Below are 25,385 nucleotides of genomic sequence, written 5' to 3'. Positions count from 1 at the left end.
CCCTGTTGGGTGGGGAGGCAACAGGATGAATGAGGAGGCAAGTAGCTGAAAGATCTCCCTGACAGGAGGAAAGTCTGGTCTTTTCAAGGCTTTGAGGTGGATGGAACTGCAGGGCTGGGCGTCCCAGAAGACTGCAAGGACTGCACCCGAGAGGAGAAAGAGTGAATGTGGCTGTCTGTGAGAGAGAAGTGGATGTGGTTATCCTGGCCCTCTCCTTCACTCCCACTCAGGCAAGTGGCTGAATGAAGCAAGTTGGTGGAGAGTAGGGCAGAGGAGTGTTGGATGGAGAGCAAATTCAAGAGGGGATCTTAGAGTCCATCTGGTCCATTCCTGGGTCTCTGTTTAGGTTTGGAGGAGGTTTCTCAAGCCTAGGAAATCCTGCTAACTAGTTCACCTGTGTGAACCTAGGGCAGCTGGTGTGGGTTCAGCTTCACCCTGTGTGGTACCCAGGGACTGTGTGGTGAGGGAGCCTACCTGAGCTGGAAGCTCCCACCAGCATGGTTGGCCACCCCTCCCCAGGAGTTCTGGGACAACTATTACAGGGGACTCGTGGGATTGAAGGATGGGCTCATTCTTTGGAAGGAGCAGCCCCATTGTGCTGACTTGTATGGAGGAGGTGGCCTCCCAGGCCTAGAAGGAAGGAGGTTGGAGTGGAATGGGGAAGAGGATGGCTGCTCTGGACCAAGCATTTCCTGGAGGCAATTCCCACCCCCAGCCCCTTCATCTCTGAGAGCCCCTTGCCTAGAATCACTTAGATCCTTCATTAGCTGCAAACCAATTCAGCCCTTGGGGTCTTGGGGCCAGATCAGGTACGGGAAAGAGTGAAGAGGACTGCTGGCAAGAAGAGGTTGTCGCCCATTCAGCCTGGATCACCCCCAGGGCTCTAGACAAAGTGTTAGGTGGGGGTGGCATGGGCAGGGCAGTAGGGGTGGGGGATGGAGGAGGAGCTGATCCCAAGACCTATGACAGTTGCAGTGTATTCACCTGGCTCCCCAGACAGCTGGCAGGGCCTGGGGCTGGTTTCTCCCGGCTTCCTTCCCACCCCCTTGCCCTGGGCCGTCCTGATTCTCATCTGAGTGGCAGGGTCAGATATATCTCAGTGGTGTGTCTCCTGGGTTCTTACCCTTCCCAGACATGGAAGTGGATAGAGGGCCATGGAGGCGCAGGAACCATGCCTTTCCCCACCCAAGGTGACCAGAGGCCAGTGGCAGAACCAAGAGATGCTGCAGCTAGGGCCCCAGGGACCCCAGCCCCATCTCCATCCCCAGGCACTCCCAGAGTGTGAGCATGAGGTAGATGTGGACACCTGGTGAGAAGTGGTACTGATTAGCACCCCCATCCATGGATTCCAGGGCCCAGTCATTGCAAGGGCAGTGTAGGGTGGGTGTGCAGTGGAACAAGGGTAGTGGTCTCCTGCCTCTAGCCTTCCATCCCTGGAGCAGGTAGGCCTGTGGAGCAAGGAGGTTGTGGGCTGGGGTTGCTTGACAGGTGCTGTCCGTCCACGCTTCCTACTGGCTAGGCAAGAGTGCTGTTGGGCTCAGCTCTGGCACTTGTTAGATGTGAGCAATGGGCTAATTTTATCCAGCTGGGCTCTGCTCAGCAGGAAACCAATGCTGTAGAGTACATAGTTCTTCCAGGTGGCTTTGGCTAGAGGGAGGTCAGTCGCCAGTGAGGAGGTAGAAATGCTGGGGCCTTGGTATTGGAAGGGCCCTGGTGGTTCCTGTCTGGTCTCAAAGGCTCTGAGGTCAGTAAACTCTGAGCTGCTGGGATCCAGGAGAAAAAAGTATCTCAGAAAAAAAAATAGTACAAATTCTTTCTTGTTTTTTTTTTTCTCTTTGTTTTCTCCACCTCTGCTTCTTTCATTCTGAAATCCCCGAGTTCTAGCAAAGTGCCTGACACATAGCAGGTCCCTAGAAAATAGTTTTTTGACTTGAAAATCAGCCATGGACCTCTGCTTCTGGTGACCACTAGGGAGAGCTGAAAGGCAGGAATTGAGGGCCTTCTAAAGCAAAACCTCCTAAATCCCTGTAAGACTTGGATATCTAATCCCTTTCTTTGTGCCTCTGGAGTCTCCTGTATATTTCAGCTCATTAAAATTTCAGAACTTCCTTCAAGGGTTCTAGTTCAAACCAGCACCCACTCTATCTAGGCACCAGCTGTCAGACATCAGGGATTTCCTGGGGGCATCTGTTATTCCTTTCAGGGGGCCTACTCTGCTGCTGTGGAGAAGTGGAGAGGAGCTGCTGGCTCCTTCTTCAGACATGAAAAGGCCCTGGAGGAGAGCTTGTGATCATAAAAAGTATGGGATTCCATGGCTTTGAAATCTAATGCTCTAAGTGATCAAAAGACTGGGGTTTTGGGGCTACTAGAGGAGGGACTGAAGGGGCAGCGGAACTTGTGTGGGAGGGCCTAGAGCTAGGCAGCAAGGCAGAGTAATTAGTCTCCTTGGGAGGAGACAAGGAGGCTGGCAGCCTGAGGATTTCTGTACTGAGTCAGGGGAGAAATGACAGTCACCAAGAGCAGAGTAGTAAACCCTCTCTTAGAGAAAACCAGCCCCCTCTCTTTACCCCTCCCGTGTTCAGTATATGACCACAGAGAGATGGACTTTATTTGTACCTTTTGGTTTCCTGGGGGTCAAAAGCAGTAGGTGGGACCAGCATTCCAAGGCCAAGGCTGCATGAAAGTCTGGAGTGCTTGGAAAGCAAGAACACCAGAAGTATGTATGTCCTCATCTGTAAAATAAGGGGTTTGAACTGGCCCAGAAGTTCATGTCTTGGCATGCTCTGTCACTGATGAACTATGTGAACCTGCTCAGTCCCTTGCTTTCTCCAGGCCTCAGTTTCCCCATTAAATTCAATGCAGAGGATGGACAAAGGTACTCTCAGCTTTGTCATTTGTTGTAGGTCTCTCTCCTTCATCACCCTCAATTCCAGGGTCTGTTGCTGTCTGGCTGTTACTCAGCTATACCAGTCCCTTCACATTCTCCCATAGATAACAAGGGAGAGAATTAAAATGGATTGTTGCTAAGGTCTTTGTCCATTCTCAACATGGCATGTATGTAGCAAGGTGGTAGCCTTGGTAAGGCCTCCACTTGGCTTCAGCTACTGTGTTCTCATCTTGTAAAGTCACTACTTTTCCACTTCAGGGCTCCCTAAAAATCTAATCCTGAATAGTCCATCCGTCTCCAAGCCCCTTTTATATATAGCTCCTTTTCCAATTTCTGCTCTCACAGAGAGTAAAGACCCTGGCCGAAATTTTATTTGAAATGAGATTTCAGTTTTGAAGCCAAACTTCCCACTGTTAACTAGATTAAAACTATTTTACCCTATAGGCAACACACACACCAAATCTAGATTTTTAGATCTGTTTATTTTGTTCCAAACCTTTTGAGGATTTAAATGTCTCAGATCTCAAGCTCCCAAATTTTGTTCGTTCTCCTAGATTTAACTGTGCTGCATTAGAGGCTGCATCATACCCTAAATATTAATACTGAGCTGCGTTCACCAACCAACATTCTCTCCAAAAGCACACAAGCTCACACATGTACATGCACATATGTGGAAGAAATAAACTGACACCCCAACTATGTTATGTGATAACTGATAGGGCAGATTTGGGACCTGTGAATGTCTTTCCTTCATCTGGAGAGAAGTGGTTGGCAGCCTGATTTTTAAGAGCTATCTTCACCTTGAGCAACAAAGGAGGCCCTGGAGACTGCCCTCCTATGACTTGGTGGGGGAGGGACAGGAGAAATGGGAGCAGGGGTTTTGTTGCTCCAATATTTTCAATGGTCTCTCCTTGGAGTTACAAGGCTCCTGGGGCCCAGCTTCCCCTGTCCCATGCTATTTGAGCCAGGAGGATAATTAGGTCCCTTACTACCCACAGGGCTAAGAGCCAGTGAGTTTTCCTTTGGGAAGTTAATAAAAGCAGGACGTTGGCCTTGAATGAGGCCATCATAAGCCAACCATGCCCCAGCTGCCTGTTTGTAATGGAAAATGTTATGGTTAGGGACCACTATTTTCTTTGGAGCCCCTCATAGGGAACCTCCTCATCCTCCTGACCCTGGATGCTCTGAGTTAGGGTGGCAAGTCACTGTTAGCTCCAAGTAACAACCAAGGATGCCTGATAAGAAGGTGATAAAAAAAATTAGGGTAACAGGAGCACAACAGACAAAGGCCCAGAATAGAGAGAAAGAAATACAAAGAGACCAAGTAAGGAGAGAGACTGAGCTCCTAAGGAGGTGAGTTGAGCTAACTTGGACACAGCCTGGCTGGAAATGCTCTTCAGCAAGAGTGTTGCCCAAAATCTGAACATAGGTAAGCATCTGGCACCTATTTCAGGGGGATTAAGATGGTCCAGAGTCTACCTTTCCTGGCACCTTTAATGTCCAGAGTGGCTCAGGATGCCCAGCATGGGAGACATACTGGGTGGTAAAGGTTAAGATTTCCTCTTTCTAAAAGAAACTGTTAAATCCTACATGCAGCTACCACTTCTACCTTTTGGGGATCCAGGTAGGGAATGGGATTTTCCCTAAAACAGTCCCTTTCCTGCCCTGCCCCAGGTGGAAAGATTAACCTATCATGACTAATGAGAAATGGAGGAGTTGGTCCTTTGCCAGGTCAATAACTATTGCCCCTCCCCCAACCATGCCCTTCCCCGTCATCAGTCGCTCCTCTGCCTGCTGAGATGAAAGTAATTTCTTCGCATTTTGACAGGTGAATACACAGATGGGGAGCTGGAAGTGCCTGCAGGTTAATGCACTGGCCTGGGAAATCTGTAAAAATCAGTGAGTGGAACCTTATGGTATTTAAGGCCCCTTCCCTATGTGATATTCTATTCTTCCAGTTTATAACTATAGCAGCTTGAGCCAAAAAGTGAGATGTAAAGCTCAGCCTGAGATGAGTGGAATTGATGATAATATTAGGGGTGGGCTGGGCCAAGGTGAGGCTGATTGGACCAAGCTCTAGGTCCCTCTGTCTTCAAGCACCCATACATCCGTGACAATCAAAAAGAAATAGAGGGGGAAGAGAAGGAAGAAGAAGGAGTAAAGGAAAAAAATGAAGAAAAGAAGAAGGAGGCAGATTGTTAACCAACTGTATGATGGGGAGACTATTTGTACATTTGTAAAGTAATGTCACCCACAGCTCTTGGGAAGCCACAGCCCTCAGAAGCTCTGAGACTAAACAAGTCTCCTTGTCTGATTTTACCTCTCTGCCCTTTCTCTGCCCCGTTACCAATGGCCCCCAAGGACAGATGGCAAGGAACTCCTGAGCACACAGAGGCTTGGGTCTTCCCACCAGACTCCTAGGGACACAATAGCACCTTTGGAAGTTGCTTTTAGTGGGTAACTAGCAAGCTGGGGCCAGTAGGTACCATCTCCAGGTGTTAGAAAGTATGTGGAGATGTTCCAAAGGCCAGGGAGATCCCAAGCTTTCCTAGATCCTGAGAGAAGGACCCTAGCAAGTTTAAAGGCATTCACAGGGAGAATTTGGTTAATGAGTTTAACAGGAGCTTTGGCTCGAAGGGGCTGGTCAGGTGGCTGAACTGCTGTGTGTGCATGTTTGAGAACAAGTGTGCTGATGGCAAAAATGTAAATGCTGAGCAGAGTGGGGTGAAGGCAAAGGGTTGGGGAGGAGCATACAATGGCAAGGAAAATGCATTAGATTGGTTCCTCAGGGATGGGGGATCCCGGCAGCAGCTCCCCATTGGGGTCTGCATCAAGGGCCAACATCTTATCCTTGCTGGAATCCCTTTGCTCTTTCTTGAACATCCTTTGATGCATCAGAGGGACGAAGAAGAGGATTATAGCCCCAATGATGGGGGGCACACCAGCAAAGTAGAAGGCCACATGGTAGTCTCCAAAACAGTTGCGGAGTAGGCCTGAAACAGTCAAGAAAGACAAGTCAAGTTCAGCTTTGCTCTCCTGCCCAAAGGTGCTCTCTGCCTCATTTAGGGACCATAATAATGCCCATCCAGAGAACCTTGGCCTGCACTACCTTGACCCAAATGCCCCTTCAGTTCAAACATTCCTAATGTAAAAAATAAAAGCTCTGTTACAAAGTCAGGTGGCTCCTCCCTGAGATAATGGGGCTGCAGGCCCTTGAGGTTAATGCCTATTATGAAAGAGGCTAATGAAGCTTCTCTTAAAATTCTCCATTTTTTACTTTCATGAAGCTACAGCTTAACTTCTAGTCACTCCTAGGTATGGAGTTAGGAGGGAACCCAGTTTAAAAGAGTTCCACAGAAGATGGCCAGGTCTTGCCTTGATTCATAGTGATATATACCCTCCAACTCCCAACTTAGACTAGAGTGTTCTTGTGGAACAACTCAGCTAAGTTCCTATTTCCTCTTTCTCTGAAATTCCCTCTCTCTGAAGTTTCCATTCACCCTAAGAGAAGGCTATATGTGTATTTTTCATCCCAGTTACAGATATGGTTGGCTCCTTTGGGTTTCTATAAGTTGCCAATACCATGAATATGGCTGGCGTGGTATGCAAGAACTCCCCTGCTTGCCTTCAGAAGCTAATGTGGGGTACCTCATAGGAAAAATGAGCCCAGAAATACTACTGAGGAAAGGAAAATAAGCCTTTGGGCTGCTTAGATGGTAAGCAAAATGGAAAAACAGGTGGATTCTGGGCTCCACCTCTGGGATCAGAGACTGGATAGAGGCTCCCCTTCCCTAGTGAATAGTGTGGCTGTTGCACAAAGGCATGGGTGGAATCTTCTGTCACTATCACACAGCATTACATGCCCTTACAATGCCTTTCACAGAATCGGCGTTCAAGGGATATTTGTTGAATTAGTCCAGTTGGCCAGCCTAGAGATATAAATCAATATTTGCAATAAATTTTAAAGAAAAGAAATGAAGTTCTCTTTTCATTGTTTTTTCTTGTTTCCCATGTTCCCTAGGGTATCAACAATGCTCTTCTTGGAGAGTGGAGAAGGAAACTGAGAGTATTGAAAGACTGCAAGCCAACATTTTTGCCTGCTACCTGCTGGAAGTAAGCCTCACTGGCCCGGTCCTAGGATTTGACTTTAATCAAATCTCTTCTACAGGCTCAGTTCAGAAGCCAATAGAGAAGAAGGGGTGTGTCTGTAAGTCTTAATAAAGCTAGGATCCACTTTCTCTTCTCTTTCTGCACAACTACCTTGCAAATAATTACCTTTATAAAGAGATAGAGATAGACGTAGAGAAAGAGAGAGAGAGAGAGAGAGAGAGAGGAGAGCGAGAGAGAGAGAGAGAGAAAGATACTGGACCAACAGAAAGATCAAGAAGATGAAACTCATTTCTTTATCCTCCTGGAATCAGCTAGGCTGTCTAAAATAAAACCCCATGGAAACAGCCATGAAAAGCCCATTCTCAAAAAAATGAATCCATGCATGTATACTAAATATAGTGGTAAGGGGTTCCATCAATAGTGGTAAAGGGTTTCATGCACTCTAACAAGGCTTCTTAAATAGAGAATAAGAGTGAAAGGGACTTCAAGCCAAGGTGCTCAGGATTGCTAGGGCCCAGGTAAGACAGGACTCCCCCACTCATGCCCTCCCTGTAATATCAGCCTCACCTGCAATGGGGGGCCCAGCAATCATCGGCAGGGCCATCATGCCAAGGAGGTAGCCAATTGCCTGTGAGGCCTGCATTGGGCCCACCAGCTCAAATGCGATGGGGGCCATGATGGTGATGAAGAAGCCATCACACAGGCCCAAGAAGAGGCAGACAACGATGAGGCCCCCAAAGCCCCGGCACAGGGGAATCATCATAGACATCAGGCCCAGGAGCAGGAAGGAGATGACCTAGAGGAGCAAAGGCCTTAGGTCATGTTGTGCTTGTCAGTCAAGACCACATAGCAAATCATATCTCCTTTCTTAGGGTTTCATTTCTACCATCTATAAACTGGGATGGAGGTGTCAACAGAGAGAGAGAGAGAGAGCAGTTAGGCTATCTGGTTACTTAGGCCCCTTCTAAGTGCTGCACTGAAGGATTCAAGATTTTTAAGACAGCCCCTGTTTAACAGTGATTCCATCAAGATTTTTTTTTAAGTTAGGGGACATAGCCCCTGTAATTAAGAAGTCGTCTTTTCACTGGATTCCAGGCTAAAGGAAATTGCTGTTTTTCTGATCTTGTGTTTGGCTGTCCCAGGCATTAAGGTCTGGAATCAGACCATGCTGGTATTCTCAGATCCAAGTAAGATATCTTAAGAGGAAGGGAACTTGAATGATGTTCAGATGGGGGCATGAATGGAAGGCACAGCTTCCTGAAGTGAGGAAGAACCCAGTGCCTATTTATGTGCATGGCTGCTTTTAGAAAACACACTGTCGTGACATAAACCATTGGGAAGTTCACTTGGGTTCCTTATGATTTAGGACACGGGACACGCCACCCATGTCAGATAGCATGGCTGTGGAGGTCCTCTGGACTTGGTTGGGCACCATATAAAGGTAATAAAGGGGACTTTAAGGAGAACTAAGACACTAGGAGTGGTTCTAGGGAGCCTGAAGCCAGCTCAGGGGCATTGACTAGCCACCAGGCTTTCTTGGGGATAAGCAAAATGACTTCAAATCAAAGAAACTGTCTTTCCAGGAGCTGTTTTTTTCCCACTGAACAGAGAGAAGAGCAACTGGTCTTTTGATTAAGGTCATCTGCAACCTGTGTCAGTGAGCCAGACTGAAGACCTGGGGTGCAGGCAGAGAAATAAACCCCTTTCCACCCACTCTAGTCAGCAGAGCCAGGTCATCCCAGGGTCAGGGCTAAGACCTGATCTGTTTACGAAGTCCTTGATAGGATTCAGGATTTTCTAGTCTTTCACATACAGGCAAGCAAACTTACCCAGGAAGGGTAAGCCATCACATGACCACATGGATGGGGTGGGTAGGAGGGAAGGCTCTTTCAAGCCCTAAAGATTTTCTGTGTTATAACTGGCAGTGGATTTGTTAGGATGGTCAGTTGGTTTTTGTTTATTTGTTTTTTGTTTTGTTTTGTTTTGCTTTGTTTTGTTTTGTTTTTTTGGTCAGTTGGTTTTTATAAACAATAAGAAATGTCCTGGCTGAGCCATCTGAGGAAATCTCTTCATTGGATGACTTTTGAACTTTTCCAAGGCTGTTTTGGAATCTAGGAATAAGAACTCTGATATCCCAGCTTCACCTCTAAGAGATTCATGTACAACGATAAGATAAAAACCAGACCCACCTATCAACCAAGCCATAATGGTATGGCAATTAAGAGTTAATACCATTACACAACACAAAGGACCCCATTAACTGATTTCAATCATCTCTAATTAAACCTATTGTATCTAGCTGCCCTTAACACCCTCCATGAGGCCTTGCCAAGTTTAGAAATTAAAAATCCCTCTTTGAACTGAGAATCAGACATCAAGGATTGGCCCAAAGTGAGGCTGTCCTGCAGGTTATCACCATTTCTTTCTAGCAGACTGTCCAGGGGCTTGACACCAGATATATGTACCTGTCTTTGCCAATAGTAGGAACTACAGGGTCTAGTGGATATCTCTTCAGAACCTGAAGTTGTATACACTCTTTTCCTCTCCCAGGCCTATACTTAATGCATCTGACCCAGGGAGAAAGTGAGGCAAATGCCTGTGATGGATTATCTTGAGTAGCTCAAGAGAAAGAATTTTATCCATGTCTTGTGCTTTCTGCCTGAGACATTTGCCAGCAAGAAGAGTTTGAACCAAGTCACTTTCCCTTTCTAGGCCTCAGTTCCTCAATTTGTAAAATGAAGGAGTTGGACTACAATCAGTAAAGATATATTTTAGCTATAACATTCTAAGATTATTTTATATTACTCTAAGTGGTAACATTAGGTTAAGTAAGACTGGAAAAGGGGAGAGAAAGTGTTGGGTGGGTAGAGGAAGTGATCAGCAGAAGCACTGGGCCCTAAGCCTAATTCTGCTTCTGACTAGTTAATGCCTCTAACTCCCTTGGAACTCCCTCTGCACAATAGAAAGCAGAAGCTGCTTGGACCCTATTTATCTCCTAGGGACTGTGGTGAGAAATGAGCTATATGGCTAGGCAAGGGCTGCTCCTTTTCCTCAAGATAAAGTCCTGGCCCAGTGCTAGTTTACCCTGATTTCTAACACCATTAGCATCTTGGAGCAGCTGATAATGACAGGGAAGACTAGAGGGGTTGCATATGGAAGAGGCTGAAAAAGCCACACATTCTCCTATGCAAAAAGCTACCCAGATAAGGCATTTGCTGATATTTTCACAGGAATCCAAAATTTCATAACTGGTTTATCTCAATCACAGTCTTTTGAGTTGACTTCAGTCAAGTCACTTATCTCTGGGACACAGCTCTGTCACCGACCACTTAGCATAAAGTGGAATATGAGAAAAGTGCTACATATCAATTCAATTTTGCCATGACTATCTGTATGAGTCTTTCCCTCAATTTCTGTGTAATGAGAAGTTGGATTGGATGAGCCATAAGGGCACCCCTAGCCCTGACAAAGCAGATTCACCAGCTTTTGCAAATTTAGACTGAAACACAACAGAAAACTGTAATCATATTCTTGTTTAAGACATCTAAGAGTATTTAAGAGAACACTTGGGGCTGTCAGAAAACAGAGAAATGCCTTCTATGTCAGGGCCCCTTGAAATTGCTTTTAAGGCTTTACCAGGAGACTCAGAACTCAGCCACTTTTTTAATGGATTATTTGTGGCCACATGTTTTGAGGGGCTGCTGTTTCCCCTTCACAGGGTTCCACATTCATGTACCTTCTGGTTAACCCAGCTGCAGGAACAAAAAGCATCAACAAGGTCAGAAAGGCAATACTGCTGCCAGGTAGACAAAGACAGATAGCTTTAACAGTAGTCTCAAGCCAGATCAGAGCTCAATTCACACAGAAAGTGGCCTCTCTAACATCTAGGTGGCTACTCTCCACAATATGAGGGACTGTGTTACTGTCCAAAGGATTAAAATCTTGCATGGCTATAACATTTTTTACTTCCCAAACCCTGGTCACGCCTATCAAAAGAAATTTTGTTCTTCACCTGTGAGGTGAGATAAGAAAGGCAAGAATTATTCTTATTGCACAAATGAGGAAAGTGAGTCCCATAGAGGGGAAGTAGGGTTGTGTTTTCTGGCACTTTTTTTTTCTGTCAATCAGGAAGATAGCATTTGAGAGCCAATGCTTGGTACAAGTAACTCTGGAAGTATAAGAAGTAAATGACTTGAACCTGGACTTAAAGGAGAGAAATACTGGGCCACACAGTACTACCGATGCCCAAGGCCTTCCAAGAGAGTATAAGGAGGCAAGGAAATCAATTCTCAATGGGGACAGCATCTAACTCCTGGCCTTAGTTTCCCTATTTCATATGGAAGAGCCATTATTAATAAATGCTTTCTCTAAAAGTGTTCTTAGTTCCATTTACACACTACTCTCATTGGATTCTCACTCCATCTTGATGAAGGAGGCAGTACAAGGATGATTGTCTTCGGTTGAAAGCAAGGGAAACTGAAGCTCAGAGAATTTGATTGACTTTCCCATGTTGAACAACAAGTTCATGTCAAAGGTGGGGCCCAGGGAATGGTAATGACACAACCTACCATTCTATCTCAAAGGCTGGAGGTAACCTAGCATCTGTGTCAGGACATTCCCCCCCCACACCACTGTGGTCAGGGCAAGGTGGTCACACTTACCTGCAAGTAGATCTTCTTAAGTCCAGGAATGGAGTCACTGACACGGCCTGACACAAGACGCCCAAGGCCTGAGGTAGCCCCAATACACACCAAGAGCACCCAGGTCTGCTTAATTTCCAAGAATTCCTCTTCCACATACTTCATCTGAAAAGCATAGCACCAGGACCCCAGGGACAGGAGGAAGAAAAGGAGCTGACTGGTTAACAGTTGGCATATTCAAAACCCTCTACTGCTTACTTTCCTTGACCATGGCAAGAGCTCCCTCCCCTGTAACCCCCTACTTTGTAGCCTTAGAACCAGTACAAGCTCTCTGGTTGCTTCTAATTGCTAAAAAGGCTTCATATGCCTTGATTTTTTGGATTCTGGGCTTCTGAGCAATAGCTGAAGGGAGTGGGTATCTTCAAGCCCCTTCTAAGCCTTGGCAGGATAGAATACAGACAGCCTTAACAACTAAGAAAATCCAAGGGCTCCCCTCAAATCTCCCCATTTCCTGACCCAAAACTGATAACATGGGGCAACATCAGGTCACCAGGGGAGAAGATCCACCAACCTCCATGTAACACTTCCAGAAGTGTGTTTTAAGAAATACGAGGTCTATGGAAGCTAATGACTGGACTACAACTAACAGTTCTGTGGCAGTATAATTTGGGTGGATAATGGTTAAACAAAGCTAAATGGGTTTCTTTTACTGCTGGATTTTTTGGTACCTTTAAAAGACTGCCACAATATGAAGCTAGAAAGACTTTATATATTGGTTCCTGAACAAATCATTTGACCACAAAGACCAGCGTTCCATAGAACACACTCTTAGGAAACTCTATCCTTGAGTCATCTGGGCCAGTCTTCTCCATCCCAGTGATGCTTATCTTCTCCTGAAAACCTGTCTATATTTATCAGTCAGGGGAAACCACAGGCATGGGCTTTCGCCTAAGGAACTCCATCGTTTTCCTGTTGAGGTCAGTCTGTGTTCTTTCCCACTCTGGGTCTCTTCAAAGATTGTTTGGTCTCTTTTTCCAAAGGTCCCAGCTCTGCCCTTTCACTGTCCTCCACCCCACCCTCTGGACTTCGGGCAGGCTAAGGGCAGCTTCATGGAGGTAAAGTGGGTCCACCTCGTAGTATTCCTTACCAGGTGTACATAGGGAACGAAGTAACCAAGGGCAGCAGCAGCAATCCCGAAGGCCCAGATGCGGTAGGTACGTTGGCGGAATACTCGCATGTTGAAGTACTTTCTAAGCTGAGACAGAATGCGTTGGCACAGGGTGCGGACACCTCTCTTGTTTGGGGTATCCTGGGAACTGGGTAGGAGTGGCCGGTAGGTGAGCGAAAGCAGCGTAAGAATAAACATGAAGGTACTCAGCACCTGGAAGGTTTGGGCGAGCTTGATCTTAGCTCCCAGTGTTTTGATGAGAAGAGGAAAGGATATGGAGAAGATGCTACTCCCAGCAGACACCACACCATTGGCCAGACCCAGACGACGTTGGAAGTAGTGGCCCAGGATGACGAGGGATGGCTGAAAGGCGAAGGAACAGCCACAACCAAAGAGAATCCCATAGGTGAAATAACGCAGACTTAGTGAGCTGTGGGAGAAACACCAAGAGCTATTCTCAGAAGCCTGACCAGAAATCCACCTGCCCTCTCCCGTCACCCTCCTGAGACCTGCATACCCCCATCATTAATCCACAGCCCTACTTACCACTGACCCTCAGAACAGACAAAGAACAGGACTTTATAATCCCTACTTTGCAGATGAGGAGACAGAGGCTCAGAGAAGTAATTTAACCAGTGTAGCATAACTGGGGATCAGCAAAGCTTAGACTTGACTTTAGATCTTCATGACTCTAGTTTGAATCATAGCACTCCATCAGAGAGAATTGTTTAAAAGAATGCCAGAACCAACCTATGCAATGGCTGGATAAGAGGCTATAAGGAGTAAGTCAGGGCGTTAGAACAGTTTAACCTTCTGCTCACTAGACACCGTGGGTAGGCTGGCAGCCAGCTTTATCCCAAGTAACAACAAAGTTCTGCAAGGAGCCAAGATCCTGGAAGGTCAAGATCATCCATGGGACTCTACTATATTTCTTTATGCTCAGAGCCCTTCATATTTCAGAAAATGGCTGGTAGTTTCCTGAGAGACACTTCATCCCCAGCCCTACCCAAGGTCTGGCTCTCCCAAGACCCTTTATTCCAGACCCTAGATGACCCCCTGGGGATCCTGAAGTAAGAAGTCCCTTTAAGTTCCAGAGCCTAGCTCCTGCAGCTGGGAATGATATGGATTAGCCTCCCAGAGTAGCCTGGCTGCTTGATGGGAAGTGGAGCCTCAAAGAAGTTGTGAGCCTGACCAAGTAAGACAGGTTCTGGTTTAAAACTCTTGGGTTCTGCTGTGGCCATAAGCCCCTGTAACAGAAGGCAAAATGTCAGAAGAGTAAGGGCCATGGAAAAGTCAGGTTGGCCAGCTATCTGCCCTTAGACAATACTGGCACAACCTAGTGAAGAATTTTGTTTTCTTTTTGAAGCCTCCACATATTTTGCAATAGTTCTTATCTGACCATTTAACTAATTAATACTCTCCATGGTCAGGCAGTTGCTCCCCATAGATGGACCCAGTCCTCATACAGCACAGGACTAGGCCTATGTTATAGAGATGATGTGGTGTTAGCACTCATGGTTCTAAGACAGCTATATCACCATTGTTTTTATTTGTTTTTATTTTTATTTAAGTGTTTATTTAAATTCCAGTTAGTTAACATATGGTGCAATATTACTTACAAGTGTACAATATAGTGATCCAGTACCTCCTTATAACACTCAGTGCTTATCCCAACAAGTATATTCTTTAATCCCCATCACATATTTCACCAATCCCCCAGCCCACTTCTCTGGTAACCATCAATTTGTTCTCTATAGTTAAGAACCTGGGATTCCTGGATGGCTCAGTGGTTGAGCGTCTGTCTTTGGCTCAGGGTGTGATCCCAGAGTCCGGTGATCAAGTCCCACATTTGGTGCCCCATGGGGAGCCTGCTTCTCCCTCTGCCTGTGTCTCTGCCTCTCTCTGTGTGTCTCTCATAAATAAATAGATAAAATTTTTTAAAAAGAATCTGTTTTATGATTAGCCTCTCTCATTTCCCGCCCCCCTCCATGTTCATGTTTTGTTTCTTAAATTTGACACATGAGTGAAATCATGTGGTATTTGTCTTTCTCTGACTGACTTATTTCACTTAGTTTAATACTCTCTAGCTCCATCCACATTGTTGCAAATGGCAATATTGCTTTTCATCTGCTTACATTCACTGGATATGAGCAAAAGCTTTAGTTTTAAAAAGGGGGCAGCCCTGATGGCCAGCAGTGTGGCATTGCCCTCAGCCCGGGGTGTGATCCTGGAGACCCGGGATCAAGTCCCACGTCGGGCTCCCTCCATAGAGCCTGCTTCTCCCTCTGCTTGTATCTCTGCCTCTCTGTGTGTGTGTCTCTCATGAATAAGTAAATAAAATCTTTTTTAAAAGGGGGTTGCCTCCACTTGGAACAGATAGCTAAGCCAACTGCTCCTCTTCTGTCAGAATTTTGGGGATTGGCCTGGTCTGGGGGCCTTGTCTAAGGGAAAGGAATTAGGAAGGTCTAAGGAAGATCTTCAAGAAGAGGTCCAGTGGAAGCAAAGCATGGTATTTATTTCAGAGTGCTGTCTGGTAGATCTATTTCTACCAAAGTTGGGGCCTCAAGACAGGAAGCCCCCGCATAGGCTTGCCAAGAGTGCCTACACTCTATCTTATCTCATGCCAGCTAAAAAAAAAACTCAGAGCCCTGATTCAGACAACAGGAAGGATGACTTAGAGCTCTAGCCACAAGCAGAGCCATTTTTCCCCTGGACATAAAGCCATTCAGAAAGTTTCTTGGCTCTAAAGATGTTCTTACAGAAAAGGCAAAGGGGATGGGGAAGGGCTTTGGGGCTGGAGAACAGAATGCCTACTCCAATGTGCCTAAAGAAGAGTGCCAGAAAAAAATACATCTAAGCTCCTTCCCCTCCTGCAACTGAGCTCATGTGTACTGGAAGATAAATAGGATCCGTATGTTGCTAATTTGTTTACACTTTGCTCTGCTCAACTTTAAAAAACAGTCCTGAGACTAGAGCCACTTCTGAGGCCTAGCTCCTTCCCTCAAGGGGCCAAGCACCAGCTTGCTAAGGGCAAATGAGGCCAACCACTAGAGGGATCCTAAAAGGGTTTAGAGGGGCTGCCATAAGGAGGGTTGAGCACATTCCAAGCAGGACATGGTTTTTCCCTCCTCTGTCCCAGTTGGATGGGGTCAAGCCAGGAAATCACTGTAGGCCATATCCAAGCTCTGCTGGAAGGTAGGCTGGGTAGCCAGAAATGCTCAAGTCATACAGAAAGCTGGCTCCATTTCACAGGGCCCAGTTGTGACAGAACACAGTTACTCTCCATTGTGATGGAACCTTAGGCCTAGAGAGTATAACTGTAGTCCTTCTCTGGTGACCCAAGATCAGAAAGCAAGTCTCTGACAAGTTAGCCATGTCCCCAGGCCGGCATTCTCATATACCAGCCCAGGCAGATTGGAAGTAGGAGGTATAATAACTTCCAAAGTGTCTTTGGCAGAAAGTCAACAGACTTCTTTAGAGTCCCATATTCCTCAGGCCATGGTGGAGGTTTCATTTCTCCCTTCTCCTGCAGACATGCTTCTGCGAGGTTGGCAGAAAGAAACCAGAGAATGAACTTATAGCCTTCTTCTTGCCTGATTCTACCAAGTTTTGACAGTAGCACCAACCAGACCAGAGTCTGAGGTTAGTCTAGGCCTAACTGTGTAGCTGGGTGCTAGATCCAGACCTCTAGTGGAGGATGCTGCTAAACATTCTTTCTCATGCCCAATACATGATTTTTTTTCCAAATTATCCATATTTTGGCAGCCAAAAATACCTGGAAAGAAGCCAGAAATATTAAACAGCCTTGGGTTCAGCTGACTTCTTTTTCAACATAAGATTCCCTCAGGAATCCTGTAAGGTAGGTGTTTCACATGGATTCATTCCAGAAGCTCATTCCCAGGAAGGCAAGTTGTGTAGCATATTGGGAATATTGGCAGAGCTGGAAGAGACCTTAAAAGACCATCTGGTCTAATCCCCTCATGTTGCAGATATAGAAACTGAGGCCCAGATGGGGGAATGGTACTTATTAATTGTTTCATAGCCATTTTTGTGGCCAAAACTGGACTTAGGCCTAGCTTTATGAACTCCCAAGCTTAGGTTTCTCCCACCACTTTAGAACTCTTGGGTCCTCTTTGGGATATTGTATACCAATGTGTCCTGGAGACCCTACCTAGATGAATCCTATTAGACAATTATTCTCAGAAGCAGGGTCTCTGAGGGCCCTACATGGAAAGGGCCACAGTGGATTCTGCAATGAGAAGTGTCCCTAGCTGAAGCCCAGAAAGAAGCCAGCCTTCAGCCTTGGGCAAAGCCAGCAACTCCTAGCCTTACCTGGTGAAGGAGCTGGTATGGAGGCCTATGAAAGCGACAGCAGCCCCTGCAGTTGCTGTGATTCGGCAGCCCAAACGATCAGTGAATATACTCACAATGGGAGAACAGAAGAAGATCATGCCCATTGAGAGGGCTCCTACCCATGCTGCAGAGAAAAGAAGCACAAAGACAACTTAGCTTAATGTGGTACCCAGTGATGCAGCTGGTATCTCAGTTCTTCTTCTCTGGCCTTTCACAGGCAACACTGCATTGGCCTCACTGCCATTCTGCTGGTCCCTAATGGTCAGAGAGGTTAGGTGCCTTTCATAACACTTGAGCAGGACAATGTGAGAACCAGGAGTTTAGTTAACAAACACACCTAGAACTTCAGGGCTGGGGTAAGGAGCCTTTGGAGATCAAGTATATGATGGGATCTTCTAGCTAGTCCCCACATGTCTGTACTACATTTCTCAGCTACTTTGGCTGTTTGGTCTGACCATATGACTGAATTCTGACCAATAGGATGTAGTTACATAATGAGGGCCATTCATTACAGCAGTTAAACCAACATAAACTAAAAAAAAGAAGAGTCCTCCACTACCATTTTACTGATAAGGAAACAGGTCCAGAAATGTGAAGGGACTTACCAAAGATCACACAGCAAGTTAGTGGCAGAGCTGGGACTCAAACCCAACTCTTCTTATTCCTAGTCCAATAACATGTAGTTACCCACATCCCCTCCCAGGCCTAGACCATAAAAAACTCTCATGAGATTTCTGCTTTCTTGTGAGCTACAACTGCAAAGTGACCTTGTAAGCAATGTATTAAGACTGGGAGAACTGCCATCAGTTCTGTCTGGGCCCCTAGATAACTACGGGAAGTAAAGTTCCCTCTCCAATCTGGAACCCCTTCCCTGAACATTGCATTAGAAATGAAGAAACTTTTTTTAATTTAAATTCAACTAATTAACATATAGTGTATTATCAGTTTCAGGGGTAGAGTTTAGTGATTCATCAGTTGCATATAACACTCAGTGCTCAAAAAAAAAAAAAAAAACACAGCACTTGGTGCTCATTACATCAAGGGCCCTCCTTAATGTCCATCACCCAGATACCCTATCCTCCCACCCACTTCCCCTCCAGTAACCCTCAGTTTGTATGCAATAATTAAGAGTCTCTCAAACTTCTTATCCTATAAGCCACTGAATTTTTGAGGGCCATTCATTACAGCAGTTAAACCAACATAAACTAAAAAAAAAGAAAAGTCCTCCACTACCATTTTACTGATAAGGAAACAGGTCCAGAAATGTGAAGGGACTTACCAAAGATCACACAGCAAGTTAATGGCAGAGCTGGGACTCAAACCCAACTCTTCTTATTCCTAGTCCAAAGTTCATTGTATTATGTCTTCTATTGGGATGAATGAAGCTTTCCATAATTGGAGATTTGCAAGCTGATGCTATATATAAAACAGGGGATTCAAGAATTGGGGTCAGATTTGGACTAGCCAACATTTTAGGCCCTTCCAGGCATGCTAAGCCAGATTTATAGCCTTAAGCACTGTTCTATTTAGCTTCAGGGTCAAGGAGCATGGGCATTAAGCCTTCAGGAGCTAAGGTAAATTTTATTTTGGCCACTGAAACAGTCCTGTAAAGATGCTAAAACTAAGGAGCAGAGAATTCCACAAAGTCCTCCTAGAATTGAATGAGAACACAGGGCAGATTTAGAAGCCACCCAGAGATTTCTAAGGAAAGAGGTCATGTAACCTTTATGCTGAAATCCTTCATCAGAGCCGATGTTTGGGAAATCCCTGACTCCAAACTCAAATAAGAAGAGTTTATTCTGCTTATAAGGGCTTTTAAGTGTCCATAGCAATCCTTACCAGGGAAGAAGAAATTTACTTTTTACTTAGATTCTTCCAGCCCATTTCCCTTTGCTTACCCCTCAGAAAGAAAGCTCAATTTTTTTTCTTTTTTTTTTCAGGTTTTTTCTTTGAAAACTTGTTAACAAGTTTCTTCGTGGGCCTCTTTTCTAGGCAAAATAATATTAGTTTCCTTAGTTAATAAAACGTTCTTTTTAGCTTTAATTTCTAACTCAGTAATTACTTTCAGATCTCTCCTTTGAACATGTTCCAAGTCTTCATCATCATCATTAAAAAGCATTCACTGAGGGATGCCTGGGTGGCTCAGCGGTTAAGTGCCTTTCTTTGGCTCAAGGAGTGATCCTGGAGTCCCGGGATCAAGTCCGCATCAGACTCCCTGCATGGAGCCCGCTTCTCCCTCTGCCTGTGTCTCTGCCTCTCTCTCTGTGCGTCTCTCATGAATAAATAAATAAAATCTTAAAAAAAAAAGTATTCACTGAGTATCACCTGAGCAAGGTACCAGGCCAGCTTCTGGCTCTCTTCAATTGTGGAATCCCAAGCTGGTCAGAGGAGTGCAGTCTGAGGTAGATCACAGCTACTCCACTATGTCTCTTATCTTAGTGCCTAATAGGTTGCTCAGATCCCCACCAGGAAGGAATCTTTGCTTTGCTGGGGCACCAACTTGAGCCCCAGCTGCTTGGCTTCAAAAAAGTACTGACCTGGGACAGCAGGAAACCCGAACTTTCTCATCAGAGTTTTACCTCTTACCTTGCAATTTCACCTGTTATCAGCTGTGGGACCTTGAACAAGTCACACAGCACTTCTCTAACCCTCAGTTTTCTCATCTGTAAAATGGGGATTTAAAATTCCTGATGTGCCTTCCTCCAAGTTTTCTTTTAAATAATAATCAGATGTAGTAATATTTAAGAAAGCTGTATAAATACCAATAGTCACACCATATACAAAAATTAATGCAAATGGATCATAGGCTTAAATGTAAAACTTAAAACTAAAAAACTTACACAAAAAAAGTATAGGAGAAAATCTTCCTGACTTTTATTTAGGTAAAGATTTCACAGATATTAGCAAAAAGTATGATCCATAAAAGAAAAACATACATTAGACTTCATCAATATTTAAAATCTCTACCTTTCATAAAATAGTGTTATCAGAATGAAAAAACAAGCCACAGGCTGGAACAAGTATTTACAACAAACACATGTGATAAAAGACTGGTATCCAGAACACAAGTGTTAGTTGACTCTCACAACTCAATAAGAATAAAGCAAGCAATCCAGTTTAAAACATGGGCAAAAGATTTGAACAAACATTACACACACACACACACACACACACACACACACACTATGAATGACAAGCACATGAAAAGATGCTCAATATCATTAATCATTCAAGAAATGTATATTAAAGCCACAGCGGGATACCCCTACATACCCACTAAAAAGGTTTTTAAGAAATTGCAATTCCTTCTACTGGGGAGGATGTAGAAGAACTGGAAATCTCATATGCTGCTGGTGGGAATGAAAGTGGTATACCAACTTTGGAAAATAGTTTGGCAGATTCTTATAAAGTTCAACATATAATTACTACATGACTTTGAAATCCCATTCCTAGGTATTTACCCAAGATAAAGGAAAACATGTTTACACAAAAATCTATACCTAGATGTTCATATTTTCTCATTTTTTAGTTTTTGTTCTCATTTTTAAAAATTTTATTTAAATTTTAGGTAGTTAATATACAGCGCGATATTGGTTTCTGGGGTAGAATTCATAATTCATCACTTACATACAATACCCGGTGCTCATCATAACAAGTGCCCTCCTTAATACTCATCACCCATCTAGTCCATCCCCAAACCTACCTCCCTCTGTCAACCCACAGTTTGTACTCTATCATTAAAAAAAACATCCAGATGGCTAACAGACACATGAAAAGATCTTCAACATCACTTATCAAGAAAATACAAACCAAAACCATGATAAGATATCATCTTACACCTGTCAGGATGGTTAAAATTAACAACATAAGAAACAACAGGCATTGGCAAGGATGCGGAGAAAGGGGAACCCTCTTGTACCGTTGGTGGTAATGCAAACTGGTGCAGCCACTCTGGAGGACAGTATGGAGGTTCCCCAAAGTGTTTAAAAATATACCTACCCTAAGATCCAGCAAATTGCACTACTAGATATTGACCCAAAGGATACAAAAATACAGACTCGAAAGGACATACGCACCCTGATGTTTATAGCGGCATTATCTACAATAGCCAAAAAAATGGAGAGAACCCAAGTATCCATTGACTGATGAATGGATAAAGAATATATGGTATAGGGACACCTGGGTGGCTCAGTGGTTGAGTGTCTGCCTTTGGCTCAGGGCATGATCCCGGGGTCGGGGATTGAGTCCCTCATGGGTCTCCCTGCATGGAACCTGCTTCTCCCTCTGCCTGTGTCTCTGCCTCTCTCTATGTCTCTCATGAATAAATAAATAAAATCTCTTTAAAAAGAAGATATGGTATATATACACAATGGAATATAAGTCAACATCTTTCTTTATAACTGCCAAAACTTGGCAATAACTCAAATTGTACATCAACCAATAAATGGATAAGTGGGTATACATTAATACAATAGAATACAACTCTGCAATAAATAGGAACAAATTCCTGATACCAGCAAAAACTTCAACAATTCTCAAAGGCATTACACTAAGTGAAAGAAGCCGGACAGAAATGATTTTATTTATATAAAATTCTGGAAAAGGCAAAACTATGGGGACAGAAAAACAGATCAGTGGGTACCAAGAGGAGGGATGGGGGTTGGGAGAGGATTCATTCCAGGGGAGCATGAGGGAACTTTCTAGAGTGATGAAATGTTATATATTTTAATTCTAGTATGGTATTCTTTTGTCAAAATTCATATTATTGAGCATATAAAAAAGTGTTACCATATGTAAATTATACCTCAATAAATCTGATGTTATAAAAAAAAGGAGAGAGAGCTGGGAAGCAGAAAATGCCAATGGTAGATCTCATTTATGATGTATGTAGTATTATTCTGGAAAAATTTCCAAAAAAAATAGTTCTAGTGTATTGTCAAAGAGGAAAATATTACATTCACTAAATCATCTTGCTGACATTTAATCAACTAGAACTCTTGATTATTTGGCCCTTCTGAATATTTACAATACAATGAAAACTGATGACTGGGCTTGAAGGTAGCTTTTGTGCAAAGAAAGTTTAAATTTATATTTGATATAGCATTTTATGGTTAATAACATATATCCATCATCATGGTATCACACAGAATATTTTCAGTGCCCTAACAATCCTGTACTCCACCTATTCATCCTGCCTCACCCTTCCAACATCTGGCAACCACCAATCCTTCTACTGTCTTCATAGTTTTGTCTATTCTAGAATGTTATATAGTTGGAGTCCTACAGTATATAGTCTTTTCAGATTGGCTTCCTTCACTTAGTAATATGCATTTCAGGTTTCTCCATGCTTTTTCATGGCTTAATAACTCATTTCTTTTTAGTGATGAATAAAATTCCATTGTGTGGCGGTACCACAGTTTCTTTATCAACTCACCTACTGCACTGGAGGACATCTTGGTTGCTTCCACATTTTGGCAATTATGAATAAAGCTGCTATAAACATTTGTGTGCAAATTTTTGTGTGGACATACATTTTTCACATATTTGGTTAAATACTAAGGAGCTCGATTATTAGATCATATGTTCAATTTTGTAAGAAACTGCCAAACTGTCTTCCAAAGTGACTGTAACACTTTACATTCCCACTGGCAACAAGTGAGAGTTCTTGTTGCTCCACATCTTTCTGGCATTTGGTGTTGTCAGTGTTCCAGACTTTGGCCATTCTAATATGTATGCAGTAGTATTTCATTGTATTTGTAGTCTTTCCAAATTTTTTATTGTACTTGTCTTCTGGTTTCATAGCATTTTGGTCAGAAAAGCTGCATGGTACAACTTCAATCTTCTTATATTTGTTGAGGCCTGTTTTCTGACCTAATATGTGCTCTATTCTGGAAAATAGAATGCATTTGCAAAGACTGTGTATTCTGCTCTTTTAGGATGGAATGTTCTGAATATATCTGTTAAGTCCGTCTGGTCCAGTGCGTCATTCAAAGCCATTGTTTCCTTGTTGATACTGTGTTTAGATGATTTATCCATTGATGTAAATAGGGTGTTAATTTCCCATACTATTATTACATTACTATCAATTAGTTCCTTTATATTTGTCATTAATTTATTTTATATATTTGGGTGCTCCCATGTTGTGTGCATAAATATTTACAATTATTAGATCTTCTTTTTGGATTGCCCCTATTATGATTACATGGTGCCCTACTTTGTCTCTTATTACAGTCTTTGTTCTAAAGTCTAGTTTGTCTGATATAAGTATTGCTACTACAGCTTTCTTTTGATATCCATTTGAATGATAAATATTTCTCCATCCCCTCACTTGTCTGCAGGTATCTTTAGTTCTAAAATGAGTCTCTTGTAGGCAGTATGTAGAGGGTCTTTTAAAATTATTATTAATTCTGACACTCTGTCTTTTGACTGGAGTGTTTAGTCCATTTACATGCACAGTAATTATTGATAGATATGTATTTATTGCCATTTTATTACTTGTTTTGTCATTTTTTTTCTCTGAAATTTTCTCTGATCCTTTCTTGCTTTTATCACTTTTGGTCTCTCCTTTGTGCTCAAAGCAGGGCTGGTTTAGTGGTCATGAACTCCTTTAGTTTTTATCTGGGAAACTCTTTACTTCTCCTTCTATTTTAAATGATAGCCTTGCTGGATAGAGTATTCTTGGCTGCACATTTTTTTTTCCATTCAGTACTTATGCCATTTTCTTCTGGCTTGCCAAGTTTCTGTTGAGAAATCCCCAGCTAGCCTCAGGGGTTTCTTCTTGTAAGTTAAAACCTTCTTTTATCTTGATGCTCTTAGGATTTTTTTTCTTTATCACTATATTTTGCCAATTTAATTACCATGTCTTCATGTTGGCCTGCTTTTGTTGATTTTGATGAGAGTTCTCCCTGCCTCCTGGGTCTAGATATCTTTTTCTTTTCCCAGATTAGAGAATTTTTCAGGTATTATTTCTTCAAATAAATTTTCTTCCCTATTTCTCTCTTTTTCTTTTGAGACTCCTGTAATACAGATATTATTACATTTAAGGGAGTCACTGAGTTGCCTAAGTCTATCCTTATGTTGCATAATTCTTCTTTCTCTCTTTTGTTCAGCTTCATTATTTTTCATTACTCTGTTTTCCAGGCCACTAACTCATTCCTCTGCTTCTTATAGCCTACTGTTCATCGCATCAAGCTTATTTACAACCTCATTTATTGTACTCTTTATCTCAGATTGATTGTTTTTGAATTCTTTTAACTCTGTGGCAAAGGTTTCATTGAAGTATTCTATTCTTTTCTCAAGCCTAGGCTTGAGAAAGGATCTCTGTATCCTTATGATTGTTGCTTTAAACTCTCCATCAGGAATGTTACTTATATCTGTTTCACTTCACTCTCTGGCTGTGGCCTTTTCTTCTTTCATTCAATATGAAATTTGAATGAAGCAACAATATGATTATTGCTTTTAAATTCTCCATCAGGCATATTACTTTTATCTGTTTCATTTAGATCTCTGGCCTTATCTTCTTCTTTCATTCAATTTATCATTGGATAAATTCCTTTATTTTTGCATTTTGTCTAAATCTCTGCCTTCTTTGTGTTAGAAAAGCCCATTATGCCTCCTGCTCCAGAAAGTAGTGGTCTTATGAAGAGGTCATTAATGCCGAGGGCCTGGTGCTTCAGGAAGTGTCTTTGGTGTGCTCTGTATATGCTCTGCTATTATGTTTTGACTGCTCTATCCTCAAGCCAATAATTTGCAGAGGTTCTGCTTGCCTGCTATGGGCAATGTTTAGTCCCTGGTCTGAATGTGGCAAGTTTTAACTAGGTGTCCTCTGGTCTGCTTTATGAAATGAGACCAGACACCTCCTCCACCAGAACTGAGGCCCTGCAGAACTCTCTGGTCAGGAGATGTGGTGTGGGTAGAGGTTTGTGCTCGTCTAGGGGAGGGGCCTGCTGCACTGGGACTGAGGCAAGCATGACTGAGAAGGGTAGTCCCACCAGAGCACAGGGATGGTGGAACTTTTATGTAAGTTTGGCAGGCAGTGTCAGCACTATGCTATTTCTGAAGGTGGCTCTGTGTTTAAGCTGAGGGGTGAGAGAGGGAAATGTCACCTACCAGCTCATTTGTTTCCAGAGAGACGTCTTCTTGAATGCTGACTCTCAAGGATGACTCTGAAAAAGAGTGAATAATCTTCCCACTGTGTACACCAGGTACTCCTCAGATGCTGTTTCCA

The 25,385-nt window shown here is 43.5% G+C and overlaps 1 protein-coding gene and 1 long non-coding RNA gene across 2 annotated transcripts in view; one reads left to right on the top strand and one right to left on the bottom strand.

The window, feature by feature from the left end:
- Positions 1 to 3,350: 3,350 nt before the first annotated feature.
- Positions 3,351 to 25,385, bottom strand: part of SLC16A2 (solute carrier family 16 member 2) — a 115,909-nt gene continuing 93,874 nt past the window's right edge. Inside the window, exons 2-6 of the mRNA XM_025466215.3 lie at positions 17,138 to 17,282; positions 12,785 to 13,235; positions 11,659 to 11,802; positions 7,565 to 7,793; positions 3,351 to 5,880 (exon numbers count right to left, since the gene is read on the bottom strand). Of these exons, the coding sequence (XP_025322000.1) occupies positions 5,660 to 5,880; positions 7,565 to 7,793; positions 11,659 to 11,802; positions 12,785 to 13,235; positions 17,138 to 17,282 (1,190 nt within the window). The 3' untranslated portion in view covers positions 3,351 to 5,659. The remainder of the gene's footprint in view (positions 5,881 to 7,564; positions 7,794 to 11,658; positions 11,803 to 12,784; positions 13,236 to 17,137; positions 17,283 to 25,385) is intronic.
- On the top strand, positions 4,693 to 7,143 carry LOC118353737 (uncharacterized). The gene is made up of 2 exons (XR_004813116.2): positions 4,693 to 4,786; positions 6,909 to 7,143. It is a non-coding gene; the product is annotated as an uncharacterized LOC118353737 (long non-coding RNA).

The sequence above is a fragment of the Canis lupus genome, chromosome X, assembly GCF_003254725.2.
Source record: "Canis lupus dingo isolate Sandy chromosome X, ASM325472v2, whole genome shotgun sequence".
Taxonomy (NCBI): domain Eukaryota; kingdom Metazoa; phylum Chordata; class Mammalia; order Carnivora; family Canidae; genus Canis; species Canis lupus.
The sequence above is the reverse complement of the archived record's forward strand: the minus strand, read 5'-3'. Positions and strand labels throughout refer to the sequence as shown.